Below are 13,668 nucleotides of genomic sequence, written 5' to 3' on the forward strand. Positions count from 1 at the left end.
TAATGCAGAGGAGACGGAAATGGCCGCGACGGGGATCGTTGTTTGGACTATTGTGGAATCTAATGGCCATCCCATGAGCTCGACTGATTGCGATATCTCTTCCTCTTCTACTTCTTCTTCTTTCCTACACCACAAATTTATGATGGTTGTGAGAAACGTCTCCTCTCCAAGCCCCGGCAGCGCCACCAGATTTTAACGATGGAGATGATGGTGGATCGAGGAACTCTGAAGCGCCACAAACATCTGTGACTTCTATCGGATCTTGACATCAGTCGATCAGAGCGTGAGCTTCATCAGAGACGCAAGCTCACTCCATTTAGTTTCAGCCTCGTACTAAATTTATTTGTAGGAGAAATAATAAGAGGTGGTGATGAGATTGAAATGTATATAGTTATGGTAAAGTGCATGTTTATATGTAGATTTCATACATAATTTTATGGGAATCTCATTTCTTCTGAATATTTCCATTCTCTCACAAATCGGATTTAGTTTTGGTTTCAATTATTCATAGTTTATTTTCATTTCCCATCCATCGTCCTGACAAGTATAACGTTGTATACAGTGAGAAGTTGATACTAGCAAAAACTGAACAAGATTCGAATACGCCAACCATACAGCTTCACACCACCATTACGCCAAGGATACTACACATAGGGCCCCGTGCTCTTCGGACCACCACAAGATCACTTTTTCGTTCTCTCTCAACCTTCTTCCCCACGACTCTATATATAGGCTACCTCCATGCTACTTCCAGGCTCACCCAACCAACAAGTTGGAATCTCGTCTAACCTCTCTTTCTTAGAGCTTTCCGAGTAGTTCGAGAAGACCATTCTTTCACCAGTCATGGCGGCGTCTGTCGATAACCGACAGTTCGGCCGCCTTGAGCCGGGCAATGCGCTGGTCAGCCCGGTGGTCGGTAAGACGTTCGGCACACACCACCGCTCCGACTCCCCTGTGCGCGGCTGCAGCTTCCCTCCCCTCGTGCCCCTCTGCCGCGACGATGACGAGGAGGACGAGGAGGAGGAGGCGATCGACTGGAAGAAGCTGTACGGCGGCAGCCACCTGGAGGTGGAGCCGTCGGTGCGCGACCGGAGGGACGAGGGAACCGCCGACGGCTGGATCGAGCGGAACCCGTCCCTGATCCGGCTCACCGGGAAGCACCCCTTCAACTGCGAGCCACCGCTGGCCCGGCTTATGCACCACGGGTTCATCACCCCGGTGCCACTCCACTACGTCCGCAACCACGGGGCCGTGCCCAAGGCCGACTGGCGCACCTGGACGGTGGAGATCACCGGCCTGGTGAAGCGCCCGGTGCGGTTCACCATGGATGATTTGGTCCGGGACTTCCCCCCGGTCGAGATCCCGGTCACCTTGGTGTGCGCCGGGAACCGTCGCAAGGAGCAGAACATGGTGCAGCAGAGCATCGGGTTCAACTGGGGCCCCGCGGCCATCTCCACCACGGTGTGGCGTGGCGCCCGGCTCCGGGACGTGCTCCGCCGCTGCGGCGTCATGGGCCGCAAGGACGGCGCCCTCTTCGTGTGCTTTGAGGGCGCGGAGGACCTCCCCGGTGGCGGCGGCTCCAAGTACGGCACGAGCCTCCGGCGCGAGGTGGCAATGGACCCGTCCAGGGACGTCATGCTCGCCTACATGCAGAACGGCGAGATGCTGACGCCGGACCATGGCTTCCCTGTCCGCGTCATCATCCCAGGCTTCATCGGCGGCCGCATGGTCAAGTGGCTCAAACGCATCGTCGTCACTCCGCAGGAGTCCGACAGCCACTACCACTACAAAGACAACCGTGTTCTCCCGTCCCACGTCGACGCTGAGCTCGCCAACGCCGAAGGTATTGGATTTTCACTAGCTTTCAAACGACGCATTTGCTTCCGAATAAAGGGTTCGACAATGGGACTGATCAAAGACCGGTGTATGTGTACAGCTTGGTGGTACAAGCCGGAATACATCATCAACGAGTTGAACATCAACTCGGTGATCACGACGCCGGGTCATGATGAGATTCTTCCCATCAACGCGTTCACGACTCAGAGGCCGTACACCATGAGGGGCTACGCTTACTCCGGTGAGTTATGCGGACGGATCCAGATGGATTCCAGTTCTCGATTTTGTTTTAGATTTTTAATTGATTCATGTGTTCGATTCTTTGTCTCGTTTGTTTGCATCTCCTTTATGAGATGTGATGAGTATAGCTGGCAGTGGACGAGATGGTCCAAAACCTGCCCAATAGTTGGGCGAGAAGCGAAACTTCATCGTAGGACCAATTGTTTCAGCGATTTGGATCTAAGTTGGCGTCCAAAGAGAGAATAATATATTGTAAAGGTGCAGAGGAATTGTATGAACACAGTGATGCGAACTCGTTTCCGTCAAACAGGTGGCGGAAGGAAGGTGACACGTGTCGAGGTGACACTCGACGGCGGCGAGACGTGGCTGGTGTGCGCCCTCGACCACCCGGAGAAGCCCAACAAGTTCGGCAAGCACTGGTGCTGGTGTTTCTGGTCCCTGGAAGTGGAGGTCTTGGATCTGCTGAGCACCAAGGAAGTAGCTGTTCGAGCTTGGGATGAATCCCTCAACACCCAACCTGAGAAGCTCATTTGGAACGTCATGGTAAGTTACTGCATTACTTTGTGTTTGGAGAAAGATTCGTCTGAGATCAAAAACAGGGGAACATTATGAGCTAAGAACTGGCGGTGATGCAGGGGATGATGAACAACTGTTGGTTCAAGGTGAAGGTGAACGTGTGCCGCCCCCACAAGGGCGAGATTGGCCTCATGTTCGAGCACCCGACGCAGCCCGGGAACCAGTCCGGGGGATGGATGGCGCGGCAGAAGCACCTCGAGACGTCGGAGGCCCCGACCCTGAAGAAGAGCACCTCCACCCCCTTCATGAACACCGCCACCAAGCAGTTTACCATGTCGGAGGTGCGCAAGCACGCGTCGCGCGAGTCCGCCTGGATCGTTGTCCACGGCAACGTCTACGACTGCACCGGCTTCATCAAGGACCATCCCGGCGGCGCCGACAGCATCCTCATCAACGCCGGCGGCGACTGCACCGAAGAGTTCGACGCCATCCACTCGGACAAGGCCAAGGCCCTCCTCGACACCTACCGCATCGGCGAGCTCATCCCTTCGGGCTACATCTCCGACACCTCCGTTCATGGTGCGTCCGACCTCTCCCACCTCTCCACCATCCGCGAGGTGTCACGGCCATCGGCTCTCGTGAACCCCCGTGAGAAGGTGCAGTGCAAGCTCGTGTCCAAAACGATCGTATCACACGACGTTCGCCTCTTCCGCTTCGCGTTCCCCTCGGCGGACCATGTGCTGGGCCTCCCCGTCGGGAAGCACATCTTCCTCTGCGCCACCATCGACGGCAAGCTGTGCATGCGCGCCTACACGCCCACGAGCCCCGTCGACGAGGTCGGCTTCTTGGAGCTCCTCATCAAGGTCTACTTCAAGGGCGAGAATCCCAAGTTCCCCAACGGCGGCCTCATGTCCCAGCACCTAGAGTCCCTGCCCATCGGCTCCACCCTGGACATCAAGGGCCCGCTCGGCCACATCGAGTACACCGGCCGCGGCAACTTCGTGGTCAACGGCAAGCCAAGGTTCGCGAGGCGGCTCGCGATGATCGCCGGCGGGACCGGCATCACGCCGATGTACCAAGTGATCCAGGCGGTGCTGCGGGACCCGGAGGACCGCACCGAGATGCACCTGGTGTACGCCAACCGGTCGGAGGACGACATACTGCTGTTGGACGAGCTCGACGGCTGGGCGCGGGATCGCCCGGAGCAGTTCAAGGTGTGGTACGTGATCGACGAGGCAAAGCGGGGCGAGGAGTGGAGGTACAGCACGGGCTTCATCACGGAGAGCATCTTAAGAGAGCACCTCCCGTTGGGCGGCTCCGACGACACGCTCGCACTCGCCTGCGGGCCGCCGCCGATGATCCGGTTCGCCGTGGTGCCCAACTTGGAGAAGATGAAGTATGACACGGCCAATTCACTGCTGCAATTCTAAACGCCACCACCGTTCGATCTTCCAGTCTCTGCTACATGGACCGTGGAAGAACCGGACTACGCAATCGCAATGTACTACCATGTATATACGCATTATTCCTCCCTGGTCGCTGCCATCATTCGTTAGATTTTGTTGTCGGAATCACCGAACCTAATCATCTATTGAAAATAAAGTTTTGCTAGATTTCGCCGGCACGTCTCCCTTGCTTTTATACGGGAATAATCACCTGCAGCAGCAGCAGTTCCCTCTGCTTTGGAGACAGGTGCTGCTCCCACTGGTCCACCTTCCGTCCATTTTACTCCTTCCACTTGCAAGAGTTCATTTATGCTTCGGTAATATCTTTGGAAATGGGTTAACAGCTAAAATATTCGTGGGAACTTCGTACAAAGACTACCGCAAGGTTTGTCTCTCAAACATGCGTCGGATTCAAATTATGTGTCGAAGTTACTTCGGATTTATACAGTTTATTAGACGAAAGTGTTTGATGATGACCTAAGCTTTTGTCCTTCATTGGTATCTACTCTACTTGTTCCATAATTTTGATTAGTTATTTTGGATTCGCAATAAGAAATCCAGCATCGAGATAGCTACTCATTACTTGAGCGTTTCGCCACTGTTGTTATTGACTCTTAATGTACGGTCCCGACTAAGCAAACTTGTCATTGAGGTTGATGCTCCTGTGAAACGGGAAGTACGCTTGGCCAGGAACACCGATCTCAGAAATGACATAACTAATGTACGTCAAGATGCTGACCAAGTGATAAGCTTCATAAATATATGTTCTTTTTGCTTGACCGGCATATTCATAGATTAAAAAATCAGATAAAATAGCATGGCTCACGATTTCCACTTACTTCCTTTGGTTTACTAATCATTGGACCTTTAATCAATTCGATTCACTAATTGAACCGTCTTTTATTGGTATATTATTGTAGTATCTTATATATATATATATATACTATTAGTTCTTTTAGTTTTAAGGATATTTTAACATTTTCAGGAATAAAAAAATGTCATATGCTTTTTTTTAAAGCCCGTATTATCGAATCATCATTTCAATCAGTCTCTCTCCTCTAATTTTTTTATTTTCTTTCGTCATTTTTTTCTTGTTGTCTCTCTTATTATCTCTCGTCACTGTTTATAATTTATCGCCAACATTCTCTTAGTTTTATTACAGTCCTTTTTTTTTGTTATCACATGTAATATGTTAATCTATTTTTATTCTTTGGTGAGTGTATTGTGGCACAAATAATATATATTAGTTTTAAATTATACTATTCGATATAATAAAAGTTTCTTCTTGATAGGGCATATTCTAGTATCGCCCTCGTGAACGGTGGAGCCTCGGAACTGAGATAGAGCATCGCATCGGATGTGCCACCTCGAACTTTGGACGATGGTCGCCCCTTCCTGCATCATCCGAAGTTGCATAGGACAGCGTCGTACGATTGAAGGTCGCTCCGAAAAGCTCAAAACGACGTCGCATGGTACCTTCTTGTGTATCTCGGTTGGCGATCACCCAAAGGTACATTCCAACCACCCAAGAAGTTGGTCGTCATCATTGAATTGCATACGATCAACCCTCGAACATAAGCATAAAAGCCCCGTGATCAGCATCAAGTGGGGGGAATAATCTTTTTACAGAAACTCCACTCCATACTTAACCTTTGGAGCAGCCAAGTTAGGAAACCTCTCCCCTCCTGACCTAGTCCCGTGTGCAGGAGTCTGACGATGATAAAATAGACAACGTGTCAATCAAAGAATTACGTACGGAGCTAACTCCAAGCTCAACTTGACTCGACGAAGGCCTCATGACAGGGACGATCCTGAACAATCGGTAATTGAACTCAGCCGAGCTAACACCTTGGCCTCGACTAGAGAAGTTCATTAACACTTCTATTTTTTAAACCTATTTTTCCTATAAAACCATCTCTCTGGAAATTAATTTTATGAAACTATTCTATAACAAAGCGATATTCACAACTACTCTTGGGTATGAATTTTTGAAAATATTATTCTTATAAAAATAATTTATCTCTTTTATATAATAGATATACATAGATATATTTGTCCCAATAATCTAACTACACCGTGTTTGATGCAGATATGATAGATATCTATGGTTAACGTTGCTTTCAATGGATACCAGCGGAGGGGCGTTGCAGACTGGAATACATATGTATCTGATGCAGCAGTAGGAGCGGCGGCGAATGTCGATTCACGAGCATCACATCGATCCGAGAGTAGTAATCATTGACAGCACCAAGAGATCGCACCGCGGCCGCTCGTAAGGGTCGCGTGGCCCTTCGTTGCCCCCAACGGGCGTCGGCGCAGTGGAGCGCATGGCCGTCGCGTACGTACGACGACCCCAAGTCTGCATGGGCTGGTGACCCTTTGCTATCCTTAGCAGCTGGTGGCGGGGGGGACCGGGGAACCCCCAACGAGATCCGTAGGACAGTAACGCGGAGGCGACCGTCGACTCCACAATGAGGAACACATGGGCGCCGTTTGCCCATGTACGAGGGACGGCCGTGAGCCATGGCGTCCACTGGTCGGTGATCCACACGACATATGCGTGCGGCCGGGACGCGTACGGCTGCGTTCCGGAAGTCGAGGCATCCAACCCTCTCGTCCGCAGATCTATCTGAGCCCTGTCGTCGGACGAGATCCATAATATTGACAGTGAGTAAACATTATGATTGATTTATAAGAATCAGTTGAGTATATTGTTATAAATTTAAGTTCAAGTATTTTGATTAATGATTCATAATCAGTGAGAAGTTGATTCATGAGGTCCAACTTTATTACAATGGATCTTTTTTCATAGCAAGCTCATAATTATGTGTATGAATGTTATTTCTTTGATGAGCTCACATAGAAGTTTGTTGCAAAGACAAAAGATGCATACTGTTTACTTCATATTTTCTAGCATATATATAGTTCGAACTTGCTTGTGGAATCACGTAGGAGATTGACCAACGGATGTATCACATCATAGTTAGGAAGACAAATTCAATGATATCAATAATGAAGCAATCATATGAGGGGGCTGTTCTTTCTTTCCCATTTCCTTTATAGTGTCATATAAATCATAAGTATGTCGATAGCTCAGTACGCGTGTGTATTTACATAAGTATGTATCACATCATAGTTAGGAAGTCATATTTTTATGAGCACCTTTTTTATTTATATATGTCTATAATTTGATTATGTATAGATTGAATATTATAAGATAAGAAAATAAAATAATAAAAAAATATCATAAGTATGTTTTGTTTCACATGAGTAAGGAAATCAATAACTTATAAACATCATATTTACTCTCGAAAACATCTTTTACGGTCTAATTTGAAAAGATAAAAGCATAGATAATTTCTTTTAAACCTTCATATTTGGTTTGGACTATCCAAGTCACTCTTTATCTTTAAAGATATCTTTTGAAGATTATCATTTATTTTTAATTAATTTAACATTATTTTGAATCTTATGAGATGACTCGTTGACTTAAATATCGGAGAGATTTTGTTAAGTTTTTTAAGGTCTAATCTTGATTAATATGATTCAAACTTACAATTTACTCTAACATCATGATAAATATTTTTTATTGGATAATAATAAATGTTTAAGGCTTGAGTTATTAGAAAGAATGCATACAGCACCCTCAAGGCTACATGGGAAAGGATTGAACCCGGAGATACAATAACTTGTTCTTTAGCAACGAAAATAAGAGGATTCTTGTCAAGTCCAAATCAAAAACAGCCCCAACCAGTAGTTAATTTGATGTTTAGGTGCTCTCGGATTCTTGTCAAGTCTAATCAACAGGATTAAACTAGTTCACAACAGGCCTGCAGATCCAAGATGAGCTGGAGATTCCCGAGGAACTGTGATGACACATGGCTAATGGAATCCAAATGTGTGCCAAGAAGATACCGGCAGATGAACACCCCGAACTAGAGGAGGGAGATTCCCTTTTGTATCTTTTCATAGATAGCTGCTCCGTGACATGGTTTATGATTTCCAACTTCAAGTACATGTAATTGGCCAATACAAACTGCACTTGTAGGTCCACAGCATACGAAGAACCATCGAGATAGCAAACTGGATTTGTTCATGGAAAAAGTTGGTCTTGAAACTGTTAGAACGTACGATTTCATAAATGGATATTAATTTTTTGGCTTTGTTACATCTCCCTTATGAATTGTTATGATTTCTCGATTACAAAGGTCATATTTTCTTGATGAAGTGAGATATCTTTAGTTTAATCCCATATTGAAATTACTAGAAAAATTAAGCTGGTTCATAAGAACTTGATTGACTTTAGGTTTTCAATGCTCGATCATCTTATGCTATAAGATATACGTGTGATCATAATAAAAAAAATTATCTGTCATTGACTTAGTTGGTTATCCACATAATAGATAATATAAATTCACTGTATTCTTGTGCAACAGTATCTTATGAGAATTTTTTATTATATAAAGGTATGATAGCCTAATATAAGGAATTCAAAATCTATTTTGTTCTAACAGGGACAGTCCAACTCAAGGCCTAACACAAGACTTACATGGATCTTCTTGTGCTGGATCCACTTAGAACATGCCATGCCTACAAGGCTTAGGGTCATCGGCAAGCTAGTTTTCCTTTGGTCTTGATAAGAGTTCATTACGAGAATTGGGTACCATAAAGAGATTATTAGATGCAAGAGATCTTATGTAGGTATCACTGGTTGGAGTTGGTGCCATAGGAATTAGCTCAGCTCATTTCTTGTAGGGTTTCCATGACCCCTGTGATTGATCTGGACTCTCCAGTACTATAATTACATTCACACAAGTCTAAACTTGAACCAAACTTAATTTGTCACTACATTCTATCAAAGTTTACTCATATAAGATTAATTTTTAGTCTCTCTTTGATATCCTCCTAACGGGATCTATAATTTACAAGCGTTGATATGGTCATTCTCTAACTCATCCCACAAATAATATCACAATTATTGAGAGAAAACACCAGATTAGTGACTGCAAGCCTTTCGATAATAACAAGAACGTACATGGCGGCACATTGTGGGAAGGAGAAGGAAGATCATATGACATGCATCGGAGTATCCTACTGAGATCATCATTTGAAGTCCGAAGGTAACGAAGAGTGCTGCAGGAGGACAACACAAGGCTTAGCGTTGAGGGCAGAAGGTGATGAGGTAGCTGGCGCCGGTGCAGGTGAGGATGCTCGTGGGGTCGTCGTAGGCGTACGAGTACGCGCGCGGGCACGCCGCCTTGAACAGCCTCGAGTACGCCGTCGGCTTGCACTGCTGCGGGCCGCCGAAGCTGCCGGTGCAGCAGTACCGGGGGGAGCCGAAGGCGGAACAGGCGCTCTTGCAGGCCACCACCCGATGGTCGCTGCCGGCGCGCACCGCCAGGCCTGCCGGGCACACCTCGTTCAGGTCGCTGACACACCCGGCGCGCCCGCACTGGCCGCTCCCCCGGAACGGGGCCATGGACATGCCCAGGTTGTAGCCGTCCACCAGGCTGACGTCGTAGAAGTCCTGCTGCCGCCCCTCCCCGAGCGTGATCTCCGCGAGGGTGGCCGGGGGCTCGCCCCCGATGCCGTTACAGTAGAGAACGCCGCCGCAGTCGCCGGTGGCGCACCGGCCGCGCCCGGTGGCCGGGTCGAAGGAGCAGCCCTGGCGGCCCCAGACGCGGCCGGACCACCCCTCGGGAAGGCGGAGGGAGTAGGCCTGACTGGGGAGAAGCTGGAAACCGCCGCGGGCTAGAACGGCCTTGCCGGCGCTCGGCTGGATACCCGGCCACACGGTCTCCCTGCACTTATTGTAGAAAGCTAGCGTGGCGGCCGACGACGGACCGGCATTGGCGAGAGCTAAGAACAAGAACACTACAACCGAGAGCCTTCTCAACCCGGAGTACCCCATCTTCACTCTCCTCCCAACTACTCTTCACACTAAAAGGTGCGATGCCAGACGAAAGACTGCAGTGAATGGGAATGCAAGTGAGACAATGGCAGCTGCTCGAGGAAGAGTGTTGTCAGAGAGACGTATATTATGGTGTGGTGAGCGTGCCAGCTACAGACGCATGGAAGAAGAACAGATTGGGAGCTCACGTGATCGAACGCTTCCAACGCCCCCAACCCCCCCCCCTCACAACGATGTAAAAGAGCTTTGGAACGGGCACCGTCGCCGAGGCTGCAAAAGACATGGTGGATTCTGACACTGGGCCGAGAAAAGAAAAGGGTAGCACATCAAGTAGCAACAGAGGAAGGTGTGGTCGCCATGTGACTGGAAGAGATTCTCTCGGCAAGGTTGTCGTCTTGTCTGCTCTCTGTAAAAGTTCTACTGCAGCTGTGTCATCTCGTGGCAGGTAGTGAGAGAAGTGTTCTTTCCTGCTTCCTTCCTTCCTTCCTTCCTGCTTGCCTTCCTCCTGAACAGTTTAACATCACCTGCCATGAATCAGAAGGCAAAGCAGGCGGCTATGTACATATACCCGAGAGATCAGCCAAAACTGAAGGAGAAGACCTTTGCAAAGCGTTCTCGTACGTTGCCATGGAATCCGGGACCATGGACAGCTGCAAACCCGTCCATTTACGCCATTGTATGTGATCTCAAGCTGTTCGTTCGTTCCTATGCACAAAGTACCGCATGCCTATTACTCACCTCTCGACGTACTTATGAATCATCAACTTATACGTCAAGGAACGCACAGGCTATTAAATCAACAGTGGTAAATGTTTGCGAGGGACATGAATCAAAGTTGTGCCAACTCCGTCGCAGTTCAAGTACAAGGAACCTCTGTTATAACATTTGTGTAAAAATATTAAATCGTTAATCTAAATAAATATTTAGTAAAAATATAAAAAAATATATAATTATAAAGGATAAAAAATGTTCCAAGGTTAGATCTCGTCTCACCAACTTAGTTACTCGAGAGAGTTTTTTTTTTTTTTTTTTGTGTAAAGGATATATGAGGAATGTGAGATTCAAGTGATTCAATAACTTTTTCTTAATTTTGAGTTATAAGATATTAATAAAAAATTATAAAACTAATCATTTTTTATATTTATCAAAATTATTATATAATAATAACAATGATAAAATAATAAATCTCAACTATTTTGTATCGACTATATGGATCTCTTATCGCTATTGAGACAGATAAAAATTCATATATTTAATTAAGATCTTTTTAGATCTTCCTCTAAATCTTTTCATACCATTAATATTAATTATTTTATTTTATTTTATTATCATATCTAAATATCTCTTAAGCATTGATTATATTATCTTAAATGATTTTCTCTCATCTTATCTTCTATCGAAGTATTACCTAGTTATATAAAAATAAAAATATTTCTTTTACTATCTTTTCTAATAACTTCACATGTCTATCTCAATATTTTTATCTTTGTAACATAAACTTTTTATATATAATTACCCAATAATCATATCCATAAAGTATTATTAGTCTCATAATTATCTTATAAATATTTTATCTTAATCTCTAAGATATCCGATAATCACACGAGACTGATACTCATTACCATTTTAACCATCATATTTTTACTTTATAAATAATATATTCATTGATCTTTCTATCTTATTAAGCAATTGATATAAGATATCTAAACTTTTTTCTTAAAGAAAATTCTTATCAATCCAATCAAACTATAACATTTTATCTATTTTTAGATTCACATAAATTATATTTTATATATTTAGTTTTACTTTTATTTAATCTAAAACATATAGTTTTTAAAACTTATCTCCATAGCTCAAGTTTATAATTAATTTTATTTATATTTTCATCAACTAAGATAATATCATCAGTAAATAATATATATTAGGGAGGTCTATAAGTGATTAGTAATTTCATCTATTAATAATATGAAAAGATAAAGACTTAAAATATAATCTTAATGTAATCCTATGCCAATAAGAAACTCACTATATATACTTCTTATAATTTGAACATTAGAAGCTATATTATCATATATATTTTTAGGAATCCTATTATAAACTTCATCTAAGTCAATAAGAATCAAATACAAATCATTTTTTTCTCCCTATATTTTCATTAATTACCTTAATAAGTAAATAACCTTAATGGTTGATCTTTTAAGTATAAAATCAAATTAATTTTCAGTAATATTTGTTTCAAGTCTTATCTTATTTTTGTTAACTCTTTTTCAAAGTTACATAATATGGCTCATTATTTTAATTCTTTTGTAATTTAAATAATTTTGTATGTTACCCTGATTTTTTTAAAATTGATATTAAAAAACTATTTCTCCATTCATCAAGTATTTTTTTTAATCTCATAATTTTATTAAATAAGTTTGTTAACTAAGCTACTCTTTTGTCCACTAATTTTTTTAGACCTCAATAAGGATATCATTTTACCTTATACTCTTAGTTATTTTTATCATTTTTGATATGTCGTTTTACTAAAAAATCTATTATTATTAAATCTACTATAATTTATTTATTATTAAATCTAAGTTTCTTGTAGAATATTTATTAAATAATTTATAAAATATTTTTTTCATCTTTGTCTAATCTCATTTTCATTAATAAGTATTCTTTAATCTTCATCCTTAATGCATCTAATATTTATTCTTCTTACGATCATAGTGTTTATCAATTCTAATCTTTTCTCTAAAAGTGTTCATATATTCTAAGTTACTAACTCATTTCTTTATTCTTGAATGAACTTTTTCATTCTCATAGGCTCAAAACAAACATTTGAATACCGATATAACGGGTCACTTTTGGGCAACCTCCTATCCCAAAATTTATAATATGGGACACTTAGATAGTAAAAATATCTCACATCATTTTCGGTGATGATCGATCTCTATAGTGAAATCAGTGTGAAATCAATTAAAATCTATGTTCATGAGATGTAACTTAATTTTACGTTCGTTATCAGTTACTCAACATAGCTCTCTATCATTTTCATCTAAGGTTGGGACCAACATTGACGGTATTTGCCAAAATCATTATATAGCCTTTAATTTTTTAAATGTTTTGAGGAATAAAAATCAAGCATAAAAACAAAACAATCAAAATGATCATACAATTAAACTAAGAAGAAATAGGTGAAATGGGTATGAGATTTAATTGAGTCAAAATGAATGTATCATGAAGATGAAGATGAAGCGAGAAATTTTGAGTTTGTTCTCCTATAATTATAACAATTTCAGAATCCTCATCTAAAATCCATGGCATAACCTATAAGTCAGTCATCTCTTGATGTTGTATAGAATGATAAAGTTAGGGAAGCATGACTTTTTATTTATGGTGCTTAAAGCACACAATTATATATATATATATATATATATATATATATATATATAGTGATGTATGAAGGATCAATAAATGTAGTCTTATTTTTATAATTAAAAAATTATAAATCAAGAATTCTTGATGATTTGATATGATAGAAAATGATCTTGTAGTGATGAGAGGATCATCTTCATAGAAACAATATAGCAATATGAATTAAGTTTGTTTTTGGATACAAAATAGGTGAATTTAATGTTCTTAATTAATAACATGAGTCTAATATGGGGGGTCATTGAACGAGTTAAGAAGCATTCTGGATTAATATGGTAAAAAAAAATCCATCATCAACAATAA

General features: G+C 42.8%; 2 protein-coding genes across 2 annotated transcripts; one reads left to right on the top strand and one right to left on the bottom strand.

The window, feature by feature from the left end:
* Nucleotides 1–700: 700 nt before the first annotated feature.
* Nucleotides 701–4,216, top strand: LOC103998006 (nitrate reductase [NADH] 1). The gene is made up of 4 exons (XM_009419369.3): nucleotides 701–1,843; nucleotides 1,937–2,077; nucleotides 2,387–2,619; nucleotides 2,712–4,216. Exons 1-4 carry the CDS (start codon nucleotides 844–846, stop codon nucleotides 4,020–4,022), a joined length of 2,685 nt encoding a protein of 894 aa, XP_009417644.2. The 5' UTR covers nucleotides 701–843; the 3' UTR covers nucleotides 4,023–4,216.
* A 4,821-nt stretch (nucleotides 4,217–9,037) lies between these two features.
* On the bottom strand, nucleotides 9,038–10,136 carry LOC103998008 (thaumatin-like protein). The gene has a single exon (XM_009419371.3). The coding sequence runs from the start codon at nucleotides 9,946–9,948 to the stop codon at nucleotides 9,193–9,195; it is 756 nt and encodes a 251-aa protein (XP_009417646.2). The 5' UTR covers nucleotides 9,949–10,136; the 3' UTR covers nucleotides 9,038–9,192.
* Nucleotides 10,137–13,668: the final 3,532 nt, after the last annotated feature.

This window comes from Musa acuminata, chromosome BXJ2-9, assembly GCF_036884655.1.
Source record: "Musa acuminata AAA Group cultivar baxijiao chromosome BXJ2-9, Cavendish_Baxijiao_AAA, whole genome shotgun sequence".
NCBI lineage: Eukaryota > Viridiplantae > Streptophyta > Magnoliopsida > Zingiberales > Musaceae > Musa > Musa acuminata.

Bases quoted from the DNA above. Each gene is read 5' to 3' on its own strand.
- LOC103998006 (XM_009419369.3), top strand. From the start codon at position 844: ATGGCGGCGTCTGTCGATAACCGACAGTTCGGCCGCCTTGAGCCGGGC. The intron at 1,844-1,936 runs GTATTGGATTTT...GTATGTGTACAG, and splicing joins TGAGCTCGCCAACGCCGAAG to CTTGGTGGTACAAGCCGGAA. The intron at 2,078-2,386 runs GTGAGTTATGCG...TCCGTCAAACAG, and splicing joins GAGGGGCTACGCTTACTCCG to GTGGCGGAAGGAAGGTGACA.
- LOC103998008 (XM_009419371.3), bottom strand. From the start codon at position 9,948: ATGGGGTACTCCGGGTTGAGAAGGCTCTCGGTTGTAGTGTTCTTGTTC.